The 19596-nt window shown below is 52.7% G+C and overlaps 1 protein-coding gene across 2 annotated transcripts in view; it reads right to left on the bottom strand.

Moving 5' to 3' along the window:
* PRKCE (protein kinase C epsilon) overlaps window positions 1–19596 on the bottom strand; it is a 560172-nt gene that overhangs the window by 87697 nt on the left and 452879 nt on the right. For both annotated transcript variants that reach the window (XM_055328672.1, XM_055328671.1), the window contains exons 13-14: window positions 15647–15835; window positions 11405–11551 (exon numbers count right to left, since the gene is read on the bottom strand). In XM_055328672.1, coding sequence (XP_055184647.1) covers window positions 11405–11551; window positions 15647–15835 — 336 coding nt within the window. The remainder of the gene's footprint in view (window positions 1–11404; window positions 11552–15646; window positions 15836–19596) is intronic.

The raw sequence follows: 19596 nt of genomic DNA, 5'->3' as shown, positions 1-19596 counted from the left end.
CATTTCCCTCTCAAATGCCATAAAGGACTTCTGAAACCATTCCTGAGGCCACAAGGCCTCCATTCTGCTAAGGAGTCTGGTGCTGCTATGTGGGGAAGGAAACACCCCTTCCTGGGGAACCATCCTCAACCTAGGCTGGTCCCCCTCATACATCTGGGCTGCCCCATGCCTCTTCCCTGGGACTCCTTAGAGCTAGAGCGAAGTAGTAACGTGCTGGGCATCTCTCTCTTGTGTTCCTAGCATTGGCACTGGGCTCGGCACATCTGATTCTGCGTGTGGAAATGTCATAAAGCTCCTCATGCACATCCAGGTGCTGGGGACTGCACTCAATGCTTCACCCACCTGATTCACTCAAGCTCACCCCCACCCTAGGGGGGAGGCTGTGCTGCCACAATCCCCACGAGAGGGATCGTGAAACAGTTTGCCCAAGGTGCAGCCAGGACTGAATTCAGGTGTTCTGGCCCCAAGGCCAATGTCCCTGGAACGTACCTTCCTGCTGAGGACTCCAGCCCGGAGCCCAGCACAGGTACCCAGTTCAGTGGCTTCCACCAATAGTCTTGTTGCTGTGTTACAAACACCTGCATTCTTCCCTGTGTCCCTCACAGTCCAGGAGATCGCCATCCCCACTATACTTTTTTGAGTTCATTTCTTAGACATTAGGGTGATGAAGGGCATAGCCCTTCAAAATGTTCTATAATAACCAGCAGTAAGAAATACATTTTGTATATAACCTTGTGGACCATCCCCTCAGCCCAGCAGCCCCGGGAAAGATTCAGCAAACTAGACTTTACCTGTATTGCATTCTGGGCTCTAGTGTGATGTTCTATTTGTTCTGTTCTATTCTACTGATGCGACCCAACCCCACCCTCACCCTACCCTATCTTATCCGATCCGATCCTATCCTATCCTAACCTGCATTAAAATTGTTTTCTTCACCTGACGTGTTAAATTGATTTTACAACCCACTGCTAGAGAGACCCCAAAGTAGGGTAACGGGGTACCCAGTAGGGGTGCGGGGAACTGACAACACGTGGAGAACCCAGAATGGATATCCAGGAAAAAACAGCCGAGGAGGAGACAGTGTCCTTGCGTGCTGTGGCTCGCCCGAGGCCTGAGCGCCCCAGCCGGGCTCTGCACCGAGCCGGCCCCACGCAGGACGTGCAGCAGCAGGACCTGTGCCTGATCAGGAGCCCGGGTCTCTGGCTGAAAGTGGGCAAGCCCACGGTGGCAAAGCTGGCCCCGTCCACTTCTCACTATGGGGTCCTTTCTCACGTAGCATCTACTTCTCGAAGCAGTGTCACTGTTGACAGCTGTTGGGTTCAGCTCTTCTAGGGATACCTTTTGGTGCCCAGAGAAGCTTTCCAATATGGTCTTGGCACAAGCTCTGTTCCTCCACTCACCAATCCCACCCCCACCTTATTTATGAAAATGTTCTAGATAGAAATCAGTTCTCTTGGCTGGGATTTATTATTGCTCAGCCTGCTGGCTTTGAAACGGGGATTGCAAACACTCTAATATATGCCTCTCAAGTCAAGATGAGGTCACCTACCTCTCTTACCGTTCAACAATTTCAGGTTTCCTAATGCAGGATCTTATCACCCCCCAAGTTCCCAGGCAGACACTGGAATAGGTCTTGGGCCATAAAAGGTGAGGAGAGAATTTGGAGATGGAGCTGAGACAGAAATATTCTCTGGAAAAAAAACTGTCGATCCACAGAATTCGTTCATTTGCTCACCCCACGCACATACACTGAATGCCTACTAACTGCCAGGAGTTATGCTGAGGGCACAGCTGTGCACGAAACAGATAAAATCCCTCCCCTAACAAATTAACCAGAGCCGGCTAATTGTTGGTGTTGGGTGATGGACACATGGGGATTCTCTCTACTTCTGTACATGTTTGAAATTTTCCATGGTTAAAAAGTTAAAAATATAATTCCCAAGTCTCAAACACATGACGCTAAGTGAAAGAAGCCAGACACAAAAGAGCACATACTACAAGGCTCCATATATATATATATTAAACTCTAGAAAAGCCAAACCTACTCTCCAGTGACAGAAAGCAGATCAGGGACTGCCCGGGGCAAAGGGCACCTGGGAACCATTTGGGGTAGAGATGTCCTATATATTCACCGTGTTGCTGGTAACACGGGTGCACCCATTTGTGAAAATGCATCACAACACACGCATTAAACGGGTAGATTTTATTCTATGTGAATTTTATTACAATAAAGTTGACTTCAAAGAAGCTCCAATCCCTGCCCTCATGGGGCTAGAAGACACTGTAGGCATTTCATAAGTCCCACACTTTACAGGAAGGGAGCAGAGAAATTCAGGGACTTGCTCCGCGTCTCACAGATACAGAGACCAGCACCCAGCCCTGTCCTCACTGCCTGTGGTACCAGGTGGGGGCTCAATTCTGGAATCTCATGTTTTGGAGGGACTGTATTCTGAATCGTTTAGTGGAACACTCACATCCCAGGTGCCTGGGTACCTGGAGCCTGAATCTGCCCTGCCTCCCCGGGAGGACCACCAGTCCTGTGGTTTCCAAACACTGGTAGAGATGCCGGGAGGAGGGAGTCTGGCCCAAGCCCCAAGTCAAGGTCTGCTTTATTTCCCAAGTCATCACAGATGATAAGCCCCACCACAGGCTTATCTTCCCATCTCCCTACTTAAGGCAAGTATCGTATCTCACCGCCCCAGCCATTCTCGACCTTCTTCCACACCTCGCTAGGGCTCGCACACCTGAAATACTCCACTGACATTCAAGCTCTGCGCTCTAAGAAATGCCCTTTGGGGGTGGAGTAGGTCCCAGAGAAAAGCAGCCAGGATCACGTGGAGGGTCAGAGTGCTGAAGGCACATGAGCCAGGCCTCCTCACTCTGAAAAGACTGACGTTGAACTGTAATGATGGGTCACATACCTAATGTGTGTTTGTCAAATCCCAGAATTCTGGAATAATGTTTGAATGTCAAAGGTTAGGCCAGATCCAAGTCTGTTACCATCTGCTGCCCCGGCACAAACAGTGGGGGTGCAAACAGGGCACCGATCCCCCCGCGGCAAAGCTGGGTTTCCAAGAGCTTCTTTTCTCCGTGACAGCCAGCTGTGCCCCTGGGGATTCAAAGTCCTGGACGTGGAGGCTGGTGTGCGTGGGGAACACGGTCGCCTTGCATGGCTTCCCTTGATGCCTGTACCCTTCAAAGACCAAATGCTGGCTGGAGGCCTGGAGGCCTGAGGCCCTCCATGGGGAAGGCGTGAGGTTCACTCCGCTGAGTGAACTCCTCATACCTCAGATGAGGTTCCAGCCTCTGCAACCTCGGATGCACGGTATCCAGCCTCTGACTGCTGGCCCTCTGCTCCAGGCTGCCAGACCCTCCGTTACCCTCTTCTGCAAGAGAGGGGCAGGAGGGTGCTGCTCATGCAGCAATGTGGTCCCACCCAGGCAGGGCCGTCTATGAGATCACAGGTGGGCAGTGGCTCCCATGGTCCACAGAGGCCCTGCCTGCGGGCTTGTCTACAGGGGCTCTCTTCTGCATTCCATCTCTCCTTCCTCTCCTCTAACCCCAGGAGGCAAGCCTGAGAGACTCCGTCCCCAAGTCAAGTCCTGGATTTGACACTACACTGGTATTCCTCAAGGACTTCCTGCTGCCCGAACTCCTCAAGATGGTAACCTTAGGGTGATAGAGGGTTCTTTTTTTTTTTTTTAATGATTTTATTTATTTATCCATGGGAGACACAGAGAGATGCAGAGAGAGAGGCAGAGATACAAGCAGAGGGAGAAGCAGGCTCCATGCAGGGAGCCCGACGTGGGACTCGATCCTAGGTCTCTAGGATCACGCTCTGGACTGAAAGCGGTGCTAAACAGCTGAGCCACGGGGGCTGCCCTAGGGGGTTCTTTACTTCCTATATGAGCCAGTCTCCTCTGCAGCTTCTCAGCAGGCAGAAAGTATGTGCTCTCCAAATTCCTGCTGAAAATTCTGAAAATTGCCGATTTGAACACCCCCCCCCTTTTTTTTTAAAGATTTTATTTATTTATTTATTTGAGAGAGAAAGAGAGCTAGTAGAAGCAGGGGGAGAGGCAGAGGGAGAGAGAAAGGGAGAAGTTGACTCTCTGCTGAGCAGGGAGCCCAATGCGGGGCTCAAATCCCAGGTCCCCTGGATCATGACCTGAGTCGGAGGCAGAGGCTTAACCGACTGAGCCACCCAGGCGCCCTGAACCCTGCCTTTCCCTCCTTTCCCCCAACACCTCTTCCCTAATAGTTGTCTCTCCCTAAACCTTTCTGGCTTTCTCTGCCAAGAGATCCAGCTCCTCTGCAGGACCTTCCCCCCTTCATACAGACATAGCCTGTAGGTCCCACACTCCCTGGTAGGTTGTGCATTAGCTCAAGTGCTGATGGAGTGGGGAGGAGATGAAGTTCAATATACACCAGTTTGATGAACCCATGAAGGCAAATCCCAACCTAACAGCTGTGAAATCATAGATGAAAACTTTGGAGCTTATAGAAATGCCCAACCCAGCCCAGCCCAGGGCTCAAATTCCTCCCCTGAGGTGATAGGTGGGGGCACCAAACTGACGTGCAGGTCGGGCCACAGGAATGCTCCTGCAAACACGGTTCTCAGATGGAGAAATCCCTTCTGCAGAGTCAAAGATGCCCCACTGAGGCTGTTTAGCTTAGAAATACTTGGGAACCTGCTGTGTTCACAGGGCCATGGCGTCATCAGGCTGCCACCACTTTAGGGCTGGGCTGCAGGGTTGTGCTCAGCAACAGCCCCGCTGAGAAAGAAAGAAGGCAGGAGAAGTAAACTCATACAGTTCAAGGGGGCCAGACCCTTGGGGCTCCCCAAAGGCCATTAGAATGGCTGGGTCCATCTCTGCCTTGCTGTATCTCCTGGCTCCCGGTGCCCACCCCCTCATCTCAGAACAGGGGCAGGGCCAGAATTAAACATCAGAAGTCTCTGGGCAGAGGCTGGAAGGTGCTCTCTGCCAGGCCTCACCTGCTCTTCTTCCCTGCGATGGCAGCTTCCCTGACCACATGGTGTCATCCCCATGCGAACCCCTGGCCTCTCCAGGAGCTAGTTGTGCCCTGTCCGGCCCCTTGGCCTTAGAGCCCCGGGGTCTCCAGCACTATTAGCGTCAGCACTGTGGCAGCACCTGCTGTGCCCAGGGGCTGTGCTGACCACTCCACACCATTTGCTTTGCTCTCCTCCCAGCCATTCAGCATAGGCGATATCACTATCCCCGCTCCCCGGATCAGCCCTGGCTCTCCTGCAGCCTGGCCACATCTGATCCCACAGCCTGGCCTCCTGCAAGCCTTAGTTCTTGGTTGCTGGGATGAGGGGGGAAGCAGGGGCTTCGTCAGGCTGGGTGCGGGTGGAGAATGGAGAGGGGGAGCTAACACTCCTAGAGATCTACATGTTTGGCTCATCCTGTTCATAATTTTATGAGTATTTTTCATCCCCATTTTATAGCTAAGGACGTGGGGCTCAAGGAGGCCAGAGGTCTGGGGGTACAGTGACTCCCCAGGCCCACGTGGCTATCCTGCAACAGCAGGTTTATTCCAACCCAAGCCTCTCTTTGGTCAGAGCCGGTGCCCGCCCACTGTACCCTGTCACTACCTAAGCCAACTGCCAGAAGCAGGCTCCTGGACACTTCCCATGCCCTCCAGGCCCAGACCGGCTCTTGGTGGGACCATGCAGCCTCTGGGAGGCTAAGCATTCTCACTCTGCCATGGACACAGTGCAGGGGGATGCCCTGACTGACGTCTATAGGAACTGGCCGGGCCCCGTTCCTGCTCTGCCAGGTGGAGGAGGAAGTCAGCCTGCAACAGTCACCTGGGGCTCCGTCTTCACGGCGCACACCATCAGGTGGTCCCTGGGGCAGGGGCCTCGCTTTGGGGGAAGGGGCGGCCCACCTGGCAGGGCTCCTCCTCAGGCTCCTAGGTTGGGGAGGTTGTGAGGGTCTCCTGCCCACTTCCCGGTTTTCTCTCAGCACAGCCTGGTCATGCAGGAGCATGCAGGGAAGGCCTCCCTTGAGGGTCCCGCCATGCAGTGTGGATGGCTGGATGGAAACGGATCATGAGGTTGGAAGGGCCTCCATGTCACCGGGCCTGAGGGCTCACCTACCTGGAGAGACTCCCCATTCTGGAGGCCTTACCTTAAAGAGGGGCACTCACACTGACGCAAACTTGAAAAAAGAGAACATGTACACAAAGAGAAGTTTACTTGGCCAGCATTTCCCTCATTGCCCTTGGCTTTCACTGAGGAGAGCTAGCTAGGTTCCTGGGGAGGCAGGGCTCTCCCTCCTCCACTGGCCTCCCCCACTTCCAGCGCTAGAGTCCTGGGAGCCATAATCTCCGAGCCTCATGTTTTTTGGCGGGAAAGGAGCATCACACAGGAGAGAGGCCCGGAGTGGGACATCACCTCCAAGACCCGCGTGGTCAGACGATGCTGCCCAACCGCACGGAACAAATCACTCAGGCCCTCTCCAGTGCCCAAAGGTGAGTGCACCAGGAATGCAAAAGCAGATCGTGCTACATTTATTGACTACATGACGATGCCACCACCTTGGATCGACATCCCCAGTGGAACAGGCGGATGGATTCTATGCTTGGAGATTGTTCCTAGCATCAGAGGCCTTGCCTCCAGCCTCACTGGCTTTTCCATTTCCACCCCCTCCCCCACCTGCTGCCATGTGCCCTTGCTCTGAGGCAGGCCACCTCCAGAGACGGATGTGAACACATCATGGTACCAAGCCTTTGGTCTGGTGTTGACGGCTTGGGCAGAGTCAGTTGGATCCGTGGGTGGCTACATGGTGGACAAGAGGAGTATAAAAGGGAAAACGAGGGAGGGAGAGAACACAAGAACGCTGGCAGGATGAATGACAGGGAATCTCCACGCGGAAGCAGAGGCCACTGAACAATGTCCCGGGGTGGGGGTTAGTGCAAACGGGCGTAAATCTGTAGGCAGGCACCCCGGACTACTGACAGCTGGTGAGTCAGGGCAGGGGTTAGACAGGGAGGCTCAGGCGCCAGGGAGCAGAAATCTCAGCTTAGCAAACATCTCAAGAAGGCAAAGGCCCGGAGGGGACAGGAGCCATTCGAGGTATGCGAGGGAACTGGACTAGAGGCCAGAGGCCAACTGCAAATCTGGACAGTCTCGTGGGGGAGCTCTTTGGAGGGGCAAGGCTTCCTACAGAGAGGATGGAAACCAGGCCCGGGAACTTGCCTTATCCTCAGCCCCTGTAGGGGTGATCGAGGGTGATCGAGGCACCCCTGCCTTTAGCTGGACCGGCCCCAGGCAGAGGGCAGGTTTGCTCTCCCACCGCAGGCTCTACTGTGCAGAAGCTTCATCCTAGTGGTGGCGGTGGCAAGAGTCAGAGCTCCAGAAAATGTGCCACTCTGTCTTGGCTCTTCTTAAGCTCTGGCCTGGATGACGTGACTTCACCCAGCCTCACGCCCAGCACCTCCCGCCAGACAAAACCAATTCCCTCCTGAATCAGACAAGCAGGACACACCCCCAGGTCCTTAGATTCAGTGTGTCCGGTAAATTCAATGGGGTGGTCACTATCCAGCTGTTTCCTGAGGGGGACGGTGGCATTTTGGTGGTGTGATGTCAACAGGCATGGGTGGGGAGCAAGTGGAGCTAGCCCAAGACAAAGGAGCACCAGAGCTCCCTCGGGGGCCCAGGTCTTTGACTGAATGCCCTGGGGGCTTGGGGCATGAGATTACGGGGGTGTCTGCGCTTCTGGTTTCTCTGCCCTCCACCACCAAATTGCAAGGCTGCTGATGTTGCTCACATACTTGTCCTCTCCTTTCTCAAGGAGTCTGTCCCTAAGATGCAAGAGCTGCACGCTGTCCCTGGAGACTTATAAGGCACTATCCTGCCCACTTCTTCCCACGGTCAGGCTCCAGACCCACTTTCCTTCCTCCCTCCATCAAAATCTTTCCTTTTAGCTCTCCTCAAAAGGCATCTCATGTGCCCTAAAGCTTCGGGACACCTTCAGCCCGAGGACAGCCTGTCTTGTGATGGAATCCCTGCCCTGTACGCAGGGGACAACTTCTGCAGGACCTACTTCAGCCCCCCATGTCTCTCCAGTGACCTCTTGTGGGAGCCCACCTATTTTGCCGGTGGGTACCTGGCCCTGCTTATGGAGCGGAGCCCTCTCCTTGGCTGTGATCTGAGCCAGGCGGGTACTCAGGGTTGATCCTGAGTTAATAAGAGGCGGGTAGTGGCTTCTACAAACCTCTTGTGAGTTCCACATGGGTCCTGAGAGGCTTTCAGTATGCTTGTCACTGTGGTGGGCTTTAATTCAACTTAAAATTCATTTCTGTTGTATACGAGCCCACAGAGGACTCGGGGTGGTGCCACCAACATTCTTCAGAAAAAAGCGTTCAGCCTAGGGACTGACTCGGGACACCTTTCCAACCTGCTAATGAGATGTAGACTATTCTTTTCTTTTCCATTTTGATACTTCTCCAGAGAGACATCTCTAGGAAATACATGTGACCAGATACCTAAATACTTGACCAGATACCTAAATAACTTGAACATTAAAGACCTGTAGCTGAGAACTCTGTAAGGGTCAACCAGTATTTAGCCTGAAATGTGACCAGAAAACATCTCTTCGCGCAATGTCAGTCTCCTTCCTTATCCTTCCTTCAGATGTTCTAACTCTCTCTTCCAAACAGAATTTAAACCAGCTGGATAAATGCCCTCCCCCCAACTCCCAGTAGCATCCAGGATTACTCTGGAGGTCTGTGGGGTCGAGTAGGAACATGCACAGAACATGTGCGAAGCAGGGATGAAATCAGTCTTTGGGAACGCTGACTCAGCTCGACATCCTTGGGAGAGCCTGGACGGCCCCTGCCCTTACCTTTTGCCATCCTCCCAGGTCACACCCCAGGAAGCCTGTCCTGAGCCCCTGAGAAAAGGCAGCAGGAAGAGTCCTGCCCTCTGGTCCCAGGTTGGGGGCTCGTGAGAGGCCCGAGGGAGGGAAGCACAGGTCCCTTGTGACTCCAGGAGGAGAAGGAGTCCCCCCTGGCCCCCAGGTGAGATTGACTCCTCATGCAAGGATGTACTTCTACTGCTGAGACCCTCTCCCACCCCGGCCCACAGGAGCGCCTGCCTGCACTGCTGGCCCGCCATCCCTGCCTGTCCGGGCTGGGTGAGGCCTGCCCACCAGCAGACTGGGTCATGGGTTGGCCTCCTGAGTCACTCTCCCCTCTCTCCCCCTTCCTCTGTGTCTGGTTCCTTCTCCAACCCGCAGGCACACAGAAACCTCACACTTGTTCCTCACGCCCTTCCCTCATTCTGGGGAAGCCAGATATAGCTCAAAGGGTCACTCTTATTTGCCCTTTCACTTGGCTCTGCGTTCAGAGAGAGGGTGACACCCCATGTGAGGGTGACAATCCCTGGTACTGCTAGGCCTTTGGGAAGGGCTTCTGGAGACAGGAGTTTCATGAGGCCCCTGAAATCTCAGAGTGCTCTCCTCTGCTGGATTTGAGCAATGTTCTGGCATCGGTTCATCCCAAAGAGAGACTCTTCTCCATGAACCCATACTTTAAAACTTCTTTGGGCCTTTTATCATAAAGCTCTTCCCTAATTCCCTGCTTCTCGGCAGAGACTCCCTTGCCTGCCTCTGCCACACCCCACGCCCTGCTGACGGTCCCGGGGCTTCCCTGTGTTCTGGCCCCACACCCTGTCGGGGGGCTGCCCGCCCCCCCAGCCTGTCCAGCCTTCCCCAGCCCTCCGGGAGCCTAGCTGTGTGTTGTGTAAGTCATTCTGCAGACCTGCATGGGCCAATCAGCCCCTGCTCTTCTCCTGGGACCCCATTCTCTACTTAAGCCCTTCTTCCCACTTTGCTTCAGGTTGATTACCTTAGACTAAACCCACAATAACATTGTACCCTCAGATCTGAGTCTTTAGCTTTCCCCTCCTTCTCCACCTGCCCTCTGGTCTTCTACTTCCTCTCTCTTTTTCCAGGACACACTTAATCTTGTCCTTGAAGACCACTCTCAGAGACCCTTCGGGGGGGGGGGGTGCAGGGCGGGGGGAGCCTGCAAGCAGGATGGCACAGGGAGCTCTGCCCAGAGTCACAGCAGGCCCCAGGGCCGAGGGGAAGACAGATGGGTAGGGGCAGATGTTAACAAAGAAAGAAGGTGAACCTAAATCTGGCCTGTGCCAAGTTGTGTGCCAGCCGGCGGAAATCATAAACACCAGAGGAGGAAGCAAATGAGGAACAGGGACCCAATCGAGTGTCCAGGGACAGTGAGCCTTCCGCCTTCTAGTCTGGCCCAGGAGCGGGTCACGCCTTCAGCTGAGAGTTGCCTCCTACTTGGGGACATTTCTGAGAATCCCAGCACTATCAGTAATTGCTCCCCAGAAAACCTCCTGGAATACAATGGAATTCCTCTCGGATGATTCACAGAGCCCAGGAGGGTCCTTCCTGTCCTTAGACGTGAGGGAGGAGGGGGCCACCTGACAGAATGTGGAGTGGCTGAGGGTTGACTGGATGACTTTGAGTCCTTCCCACGGGGGACCCCAGTTCCACCATTCTGGGGCTCCTGCCCTGTAGTTTCCCTATATCCCATCCCCCCTGTGCTCCCAGTGTACTAGCCAGCTGGCTGCCCCAATTTTTGGTCTGAATGATTGCCTCGTCGGGCTACAAGCCAACAGACTTAAGATACTCCCCCTCCACGGGCACGCACGCACACTCTAAGGACAGGACAGCACGGCTGCCCCTCTGCCCCCCAGGTCACCGCCAGGACACGGCCTCTGCTCTCTGATTCCTCTCGCCAACCGCCGAGCCTCAACATGCGTTCCTGCAGCCCCTCGGACGGGCATCACCGCACCAGGCCTGAGGACCTGGACCGAGATGGGTGCTGGGGCCGGAGAGGGGTCTGCAGGGACAGCACCGCGGATGAGGGTGCGGGGGCTCTCGGGACACAGCCTCTCACAGGCTCGGCCCGGGCCTGGCACAGCGGGGCCCCTCCCAGGCGTCAGGCACCGGGTCGTACCCTCGCGCTCTACACTAGGCCGCATCATCACTCGGACTGTGGCTCCTACTTTGTACTCTTTAAATGGACTCAGTTTGTTTCTAAGGAAACCTCCCTTCTGTGTCCACCGTACACGTTATGTAGCATTTGTAACTTTTGATCATAAGCAATCGACCGGTCTCTATTAAAATTAAAAAGTCTTCTTCTGTGTCCCATATAAATCACGATGTCGGTTACGGCTACAGGTTACGTATTTTTATCAATAAACTCCTAGGGCCTCGGAAGACTCTTTGAGGGAGCGTCTCGGCTCCTCCTGCCCTTGCCGTTGGGGCTGTGAAAGGTGCCCCGAACCCCTCTTTCTACGCGCCCAGGCCCCACCCATGGTGTGGAATGAGCTCCGGGCCCTACTTACAATTCGAGGTTTGAAGGGCGGCTTGATCTTCTTCTGCTCCAGGAGCACCCAGTCGATCTCCTTGAAGAATGGGTGCTGCTTGATGGCATCCTCGCCGTTCTGTGCTGCCACACAGCCCAGGCGCTTGTGGGGGTTCTTGGTCATGAACTGTGGGGAGGATGACACAACGGAATTAGTGACAAAGGCCTGGAAGGGACAGGCTGCGAGGGAAAGATGGAAGTCAGCCAGGGCAACCTCTTTGGTACCAGCTCCTAAGCCTGTTCCCTGCGCTCCTGGGGGCTCTGCTCCCCACCCCCAGGGAACTCTTTCACTCTTGTAGAGAACTTACCATGTGCCAGCTGCCATCCTAAACCTAGCATACATGCTAACTCACTTCATCCAAATGTGAGCCTCTGAGGTCTATCAATTGTCCCTATTTTAGAAGTGAGGTAGTTGAGGCACAGAGAGGTTAATGAGCTTGGCCAAGGTCAGTCAACAAGGTAGCAAGCTGCGAGTAGGAACTCAGGCTGTTACTAACTCCCCGAGTCCCCTCAGATTCTCGAGTCTTCTCATCAGGCCGACTGAGGTCTGATAAGTTCACTTACACCAAGAGGTCAATGGTGGTCTTTGCTGAGGTAAGGAAAGAGAACCAAGAAAAAAAAAAGAAAAAAAAGGAAAGAAAAAAGGAAAGCGGAGCAGATAGTCATGCTAAGGTAAATTATCAAAGGCACTTCCTGCACTTCTCCTTTTCCTGGCCCCGGGCCCTCTCACTTTTTCACTTTTTAAAAAATTTAATTTGTAATCTCTAGCATACAATACCCAGGTAGATCAACTGATAAAAAAACAAGAAAAGGAAAGGCTTATGGCTTCTCAATACTTGTCTGTAAAAACCACATTGATGTGTTTTATATTTGTTGGCTGCCGTCTCGTGAGAAGAGCCTCTGGCTTGGGGGCAGCTTCCTGAGATGTTAAAATCTGTATTTTTATCCGTGGCCCTGACACTTCCCCCACACCACCCAGGTGAGCTTATTCCTATTAAGTGAGTCAGTTCTGATGGCAAATAAGTTGAGTAGATGTGTACCATGTAACCTTGAAAACACTCAGGGTTGGGAGGTGGAACTATTTCTGCTAGCCACCCAAAGTAAGGGCAGAGGGGTGTGTGTGTGTGTGTGTGTGTGTGTGTGTGTGACACCTGTGTGCTAGAGACAGAGTTACATTTCACAGGGTGAAGGCTGAGAGTCTGTATTTAAACAAAGGAACTTAAGAGGACGAACCATAATCCAAAGGAAGAAATCTGTACTGATACAATTTCAGGATTCATTAGCAAAGGAGATTTTCTTGGGTGGGGAGGGTCTCCTACTGACCCTCGCCTGGTGCTCTGAAGCCAAACCACATGGATGCGCGATAGGGAGGGCCGCAAATAAGAGAGTGATGGGGTGGGGGCAGATTCGAAGTAGGAATGGTACCAAGGCACACTTCACCTTCCTTTTTTTTCTTTCTTAAAGATTTTATTTATTTATTCATGACACACACACACACACACACACACACAGAGGCAGAGGGAGAAGCAGGCTCCATGCAGGGAGCCTATGTGGGACTCGATCCCAGGTCTCCAGGATCATGCCCTGGGCTGAAGGCAGCGCTAAACCACTGAGCCACCCAGGGATCCCACACACTTCACCTTCCTAATATAAAAGTCGGCAGAGGCTACCCCTGCTTTAACGCTCCTGATTCCCACCACCCACAGGATAAAGTCCACAGACTTTGGCACGCAGAAACTTCTCAGTCTGAACCCAGGCTACCTCGGCTGGCCTCCTGTATCCTTTCTTCCCCTGGTTGAATGCCGCTGTCCAGTCCCCACGTATCGTCTAAGAACCCGTCAAAATGCTGCCTCCTCTGTGAAGCCTTCCCAGATTTCCTCCTCTGTAGGTACCTGGGACCTCAGGTTTCTTGTTTATTTAAATTATAATTTGTCTAGACATCTCTTTCCCTTGGTGAGCTCAGGATATGAGAATCATTCCTATCTTCCCAGCACCTGGTTCAGCACCTAGCTTCTATTGTGCACTCAGTACATCTAAATGATTAAACGGGGGGGGCTGAATGCTGGGCCTCGGAGCACAGTGCTGAGGAAGGAAGGCACTAGGGCTGGCACTTACTGTTGCACAGGTTGTGCACTGCATGACTCTATGATGCAAATGGTCTTCTCTAGAGTTCTGCATCACTGTCATGTGAGTAGCTGCCCTTAGACACATAGCTCAGTAGCCAGAGTCATGGAAAACCTGGCCTGGCCTGAGAATCAAGGGGACAATGTGAGGAAGTCAAGTGTTCCAAGGCCAAGGGAGTAAAGACTCTTCCTTACTTCCTTAGCTCTTCCTGCCCTTCCACTTCTGGGGAGGAAGTATCAGGGCTACTGATAAACATACAGGTTTTAACATCTCAGGAAGCTGCTCCTGAGTCTGAAGCTCTTCTTGCAGGGAAGATGCCTTCTCTCAGAGACTTTGCCCTTGCCAACCAGCTGACACAGGCGGAAACTCTAGCTTCTGAATCTTTGAAAGTCAAAGTTTCTGAACCTCTGTGCTAATGACAATTTGCACTGGATACATCTCTGTTGTGGGAATTGTCCTGTGCATCGTAGGATGTTTAGCAATGTCCCTGGGCTCCACCCACCAGATGCCAGCAGCAGCCCCCCTCCAAGCTGTGATAGTGAAAACATCTCCAGATGTTGCCAAATATCTCCTGGGGTGGGAACGGGGGTGCGGGGCTAGGGGGTGGGAGGGCAAAAATCACACTTTGTTGTTGTGACTGCTCTGGGTCATCCAAAAATGAAAGGGTCTTGCCACAGTGCAGGCAGGGGGGCTCATTGGCTTGTTGGGCTGGTGTTCAGGGTCCCGGGCAAGTGAGTAGCTCTGCTGGGCTGGTGCTCTGGCTGCTTTGGGTGCTGCCTGCAGGCTTCTCCTTCGCCGGCCCCCCACATAATGCCTACTACATACTAGATGCTCACTGGCACGCACTAGATGAGCGAATATACATTTTCTATTTGCTTCCTTTACTGGATGCGTGGATGTATTTTTTTCTTTATTGCCCACCTTTGCCTGCTGGATGATGGCTGCTATACTCACCAATACTTACTTCGTGTGAGGTGTGATGCCTCGCACACTGGAAACCCTCAATAAACAGCAGGTCATTGAATTATTAACGGTGAGGGAGAGGGGGAGGGAGGCAAAGGGATATTGGTGAGGTGAGGGGAAGAAGGAAGGGGAAGAAAGCAAGAGCTGCAGGAGAGAAGAGCATGCTCTGGTGTGGCACTTTCCAGAATGCGGTATGTGTGCTCCCAGACACCGGCAGAATGATTTGAGGTCTTTTTGCCCTTTTCCTATGATGATCTGTGTTACTTAGCTATGGCAATTGATACTGATTTTCTGTTTATGATATACAATTTCTTGGTAAAAGATGTGTAATTAGGTAAATATCAGTAATTGATCGAAAGGACGAGTAAATCACAGTTGAGAGGCTACTTGGCTATGGACACCCGGTGAATGTGACGGGCCAAGTGCTAAACTTTGCGGCATTCTGATGGGCGACAGAAGCCAGGACCGAAGTCAAGGTTCTCAGCCTGTCACTTCAGTCCTGCCTCAACCCAGGTCAACTGCTCTGCTTACCTTCCCTGCACCTCACCTTCCACAGCTTTCCCAGGCAGACAGGGAGCTGCATTTACTGGCCCCGGTACAAGTGGCTATACGTTGCACAAACAGCCGTGCTGAGCAAGCACAAAGCATCTCACATGTGAGGGATTCTTTGTGGGGCTGGGGACAGTCTCTGTTGTATCTGAATCTGGCACAGCTGCACATGTCTTGAGGGGACACTTCTTTTCTGATCAGCTCTTTGGCCACAGAGATGCTGTCATGGACACAGGTGCACAGTGCCTACCTCCCTCTTGCCCATCAGGCTCCAGAGGGAGATGGGCACAGGTGGCAGGGGAGGAGGCAGGGTCTAAGGCCCAGCGCAGCCTGGGTTGGTTCTGCTCCCTCTGAAATGTGGGAGCACACAGACTTGTGCAGGGCTCCCTCTCAGGAGACACAGACGTGTCCCGGTCCCACAGAAAGCAATTTGTGCCTCAACTCCCTGTATTGGCTGCCTGCATGCCTCCCATTCAGCCGCAGCAGCAGAGGTGGGTCAGAGAGACACGGTGGGGAGGAAGGGAGAGGGAGGGGTGGTGGGGCAGAGGGGGAAGACGGAGGAGGCCAGGGGAGCAGGGGGACTCACAGCTTTCAGGATGCTGACGGCCTCCTTGCTGAGCCACACGGGGTAGAGCACGTCATCGTGGAGGATGGACTCGAACAGGTCGTCCTCATTGTCGGCCTCGAAGGGCGGCTGCCCGGCCATCATCTCGTACATCAGCACCCCCAGGGCCCACCAGTCCACCGACGGGCCGTACTCCAACTCCTGCAGGATCTGGTTGGGAGGCAGCAAGGTCAGGGCGCGTGGGGACACGTGCCCGCAGCCTCCCTGGGCCGCGGGGACCACGGGGGCCGTGCCTCCCTTTGCAGCTTGGTCCCCGCACAGCAGAGCCCTGGCTCATAGGGCGGAGGTGGGAAATCAGTCAATTTGGGGAAAAGTGAGCTTGGAAGGCACTATGCCGGGGCCTAACGATCACCTCTCCGAAGGCAACCCCGACTGTCTGCCCCCTGTGGGAATCACTCGCCGTCTCTTTGAGCAGACAAAGGTCCTGACTTGAACTTGGGACCATAGAAAAATGCCTGCGTATTTTGGACGCTACAACCAGGGTCAGGGTAGCAAGACGTGGATTAAGAGAGACACAGGCGCGCTCTAAGTAGCTGAGCGCCAAGCCAGAAGATGAGCTTCCCGGGCACCTCCTTGTAATTGTCCCAATGTTGGATTCGCCTGAGCCCCCTGCTTTTGGAAAAGGAACTACAGTTAACAGATCTCCCCATCCTCTTGTGTTTTGGCGACAAAGGATGCCTAGGCTTTTGGATATTCTGGAAAAAGACCCATCTCTGATGTTCCTCACCATTCCCATAAAACTTACTAACAAATCCCTTGTTTCCCTGCCTCACAGGCCCAGGCCTTCTCATTTGATCTGAGGCATCCCTGCCACCCCTCCGCCCCCACGATCAGAACATTCCCTCTACTGCAATAGCCCCTGTCAAATTGTCTCCTCGATCATCCAGTAGGCTTTGCCTTTGTCAATGGTCCCTACTCTTACCTACACTCTCAGACTCCCTTGCTTCTTTTCCTCTGGCCGAAGGCATAGTCAAACTCATTTATGCTAAATGTATTACGCACAACACATGACTTTGGAATACTCTGTGCCATCAGCTTCCTGCATAATGATGTGTGGGGACTGCAGTTTTTACAAACTGAATCATGATTTCCATGTCTGGGAGGAATGCTACCTAAAGAAGCTGCATAACCTTTTGAAAAGCAAATAATAATCGTTCCAACCCTATTTTTTTTTCCTGGAGCACAGGACGTGTGTTATTGTGCAAGACACAGAAGACAGGCCAGGGTGTTTCTCTACCATCGCGAGTTGGGTGCTAAATTCTCTGGGTGATCGTGAACCATTCACTTGATTTTGTCATTAAATGAAGCTCAGATTCTCAGCTGAACCTCCTAAGATTAATTAAGATGGAAGATTTTTAAAACACATTGCAAGATACAAAACTATATAACTGGAAGTTGGTATGAAAACCAACCAAATACTTGGTCTCTGCGTATATACAGGATGCAGCAGGTCAATGATATGTGTTTGGCTTGGAGTAGAAATAAATGCTGAGCTGGCCCCACTGCTAAGGAAGGGTTTGTGAAGTGAGGTCTCCATCCCATAATTATTTTCTCCTTTTATCAGAGCTGGATTAGGCAGGGTGCTATCCATAAACACACAGAGGAGCCGACTTCTCCAGGTTGCTCTCAGCTCTGTAATTCTATGAAGAATTTCAAAAAGTGAAGGTGAGAGAGGACAAGCATGGCAGAAGTGCATGTCCTAAAAGGGGTGTCCATCCAGGACTTTCCCTCAAAAGGCAAAGGCCACGTACAGTCACTTCAGCTTGAGGGATACCTCAGGCAGGTAACCTCTCAGGTAACCTGTCCAGAACAAGGCTCCAGCTCAGTTCTCAGATTTCTGGAGGGCAAGGGAAAAGGAGGCTGAACGTGAGTACTGGGATCTTCCATGGTCTCCTCAAAACACCCTTCTAGAGACTACAGACCAGAGATTGCTTGGGATTAAGTAAAAAGACTTAGGTGGAAATCATTTTGAAAACAGTAAAAACATGCATGTTTTAGGATTCCTTTGAATTTAGAATGAAAAGAAATGTAAGGAAACACAGCCAACTTGGAATTACTTGGGGCTGGCAATCTGCTGAGACTCTTTGGTCTCTTAGTCCAGCGGTGAACACACGGTATCTGTAGGTCAGAGCTATAGGCTCCACTGACCGAGAAGCCAATAACGCTGCTCTGTGCCAAAGTCAAAGCCAAAATCAGCGGCTCCTTTAATCATGAAGGATCTAGCACCCCACCTGGCTCACCATGGCCCTGCTGGTTTCAAGGACATGGTTATTACCCACCTCTTCCAGAAAGCTTTCCCGAACTTCCCCAGCTTCTCTCTTCTGACATCCTAAGACCCTTTCCTGTACCTAAGAACTGCAGCCACTTTCCACATACTACCATGATTTTAGTGATTTTTTTTTTCATGGTCAGATGTTTCCCCTGGGCATCTCTAAGCCGCCAAGCGTACGGGCTCTAGTATGCTTCTGGGCCCTGTGCTGTGACCAGGCCAATTCCAGTACTTGGGACACTGGCTGCCACGTGTGCCCACTATGTGCCTCACTGGGTGTGTTCCTTTCTCTCCTGGGTTCAGAGGGCTAGGAATGCTGGGGTGGCCACCCTCCAGCCTCCAGGAGGTTAGCAGATCTGGGTTCTGAGCCTCTACAGGGTGGCGGGGAGGTCACCTCCAGGTGGCCTATGTGTGCTCAGATGGGATGGCTCTGCAGAAACCACAGAACAGCCCTGCCCACCTTTCCCCAGGCCCACTCCAGAACCTTCCCATTTTGGGTGGCATCTTTCATAAAATTCTTTTGGGGCTTGGCCCTAATTTTCTGCTTCTTAACCGGCTTATCAGCAATGGGGCAGTGAGAAGGGCAAGGCTTCACACGCTATGGGAGGGCACGGGTACAGTGGCTACCCCCTTGAGTGGCTCAGAACTGAGGTAGAAGGGCAGGCAATGGGCCTGATGGCACCAGTCATACCCAGGGCTGGCTGCCATTTCCTGGGGGACAGGCACTGGGTGTGTGGAAAGGTGAGTGGGTGCGGTAGGGGCTCACCAAGGGCACATGGTGGGAAGAGAAGCCTTGGGGAAGGGCTAGTGCCTCATTAGGTGTCTGTGGTTTCAGGGTCAGCGGAGGGCCTCACAGCCCCTCCTACCTGAATAGAGGCTTACAGTTTCTCAAGCATTTTCATGCTCTAATCTCATTAGATTCTCAAAACAGCTTGAGGAGGCAGGTAGGGCAGGCATTACTCTTCCCATCATTTGAAAGATGAGGAAGCTGAGCATCTAAAACATTTTGTGACTTGATTAAGGTCACATGGGAGCATCAGAGGTCAAGTCCAGCTTGGAATCTCAACTTGTAGGACTGTGCTTTTCCCAACCCACCCCACGAGCCGGCAACAGGGATGGTAATCACCCAGAGCTCACCGTGGGCCAGGCACCGTGCTAAACGCTTTGAAGGCCTAATTTCATTGAATCTCCCCAGTAGCCTTTGATAAAAGTAGCAGTATTCTCATCAGCTGTAATTTGCCTCCAGAAAGACCGGGATTGTTCGCCATTTCACTTGCAATGGTGGTGCTGCACTGTGGCCACAAGGGTGGAATGGGAAGGAAGAGCGTCTGTGCCTCATCATAAACAGAGAGGTCGGCATTGTTCATTGTGACTCGAGTCAATGGACTGCCTTTCACGAAAGCTGTGTGGATGTTTTGTGCATCATAAAGTGACTGTTTGCTTTGGGCTGGGTCCTTAACTACTCTGCTGGCCTGTTAACCCTCTGACTCTGGCATCAGCTTACAGAGGACTTGGACCCAAGAATTCTTTTGAGAAGGAAAGAATGAGGAAGACGGTATAAAGCAGGTCCCAATTGAGGACCCTCACATTTACTGGTTTCTCCTCTCAGATTAAATTCCCAGTGTTCCTGCTAAGGAAGACT

The sequence above is a fragment of the Nyctereutes procyonoides genome, unplaced genomic scaffold (assembly GCF_905146905.1).
Source record: "Nyctereutes procyonoides isolate TBG_1078 unplaced genomic scaffold, NYPRO_anot_genome, whole genome shotgun sequence".
Classification (NCBI taxonomy): domain Eukaryota; kingdom Metazoa; phylum Chordata; class Mammalia; order Carnivora; family Canidae; genus Nyctereutes; species Nyctereutes procyonoides.
The sequence above is the reverse complement of the archived record's forward strand: the minus strand, read 5'-3'. Positions and strand labels throughout refer to the sequence as shown.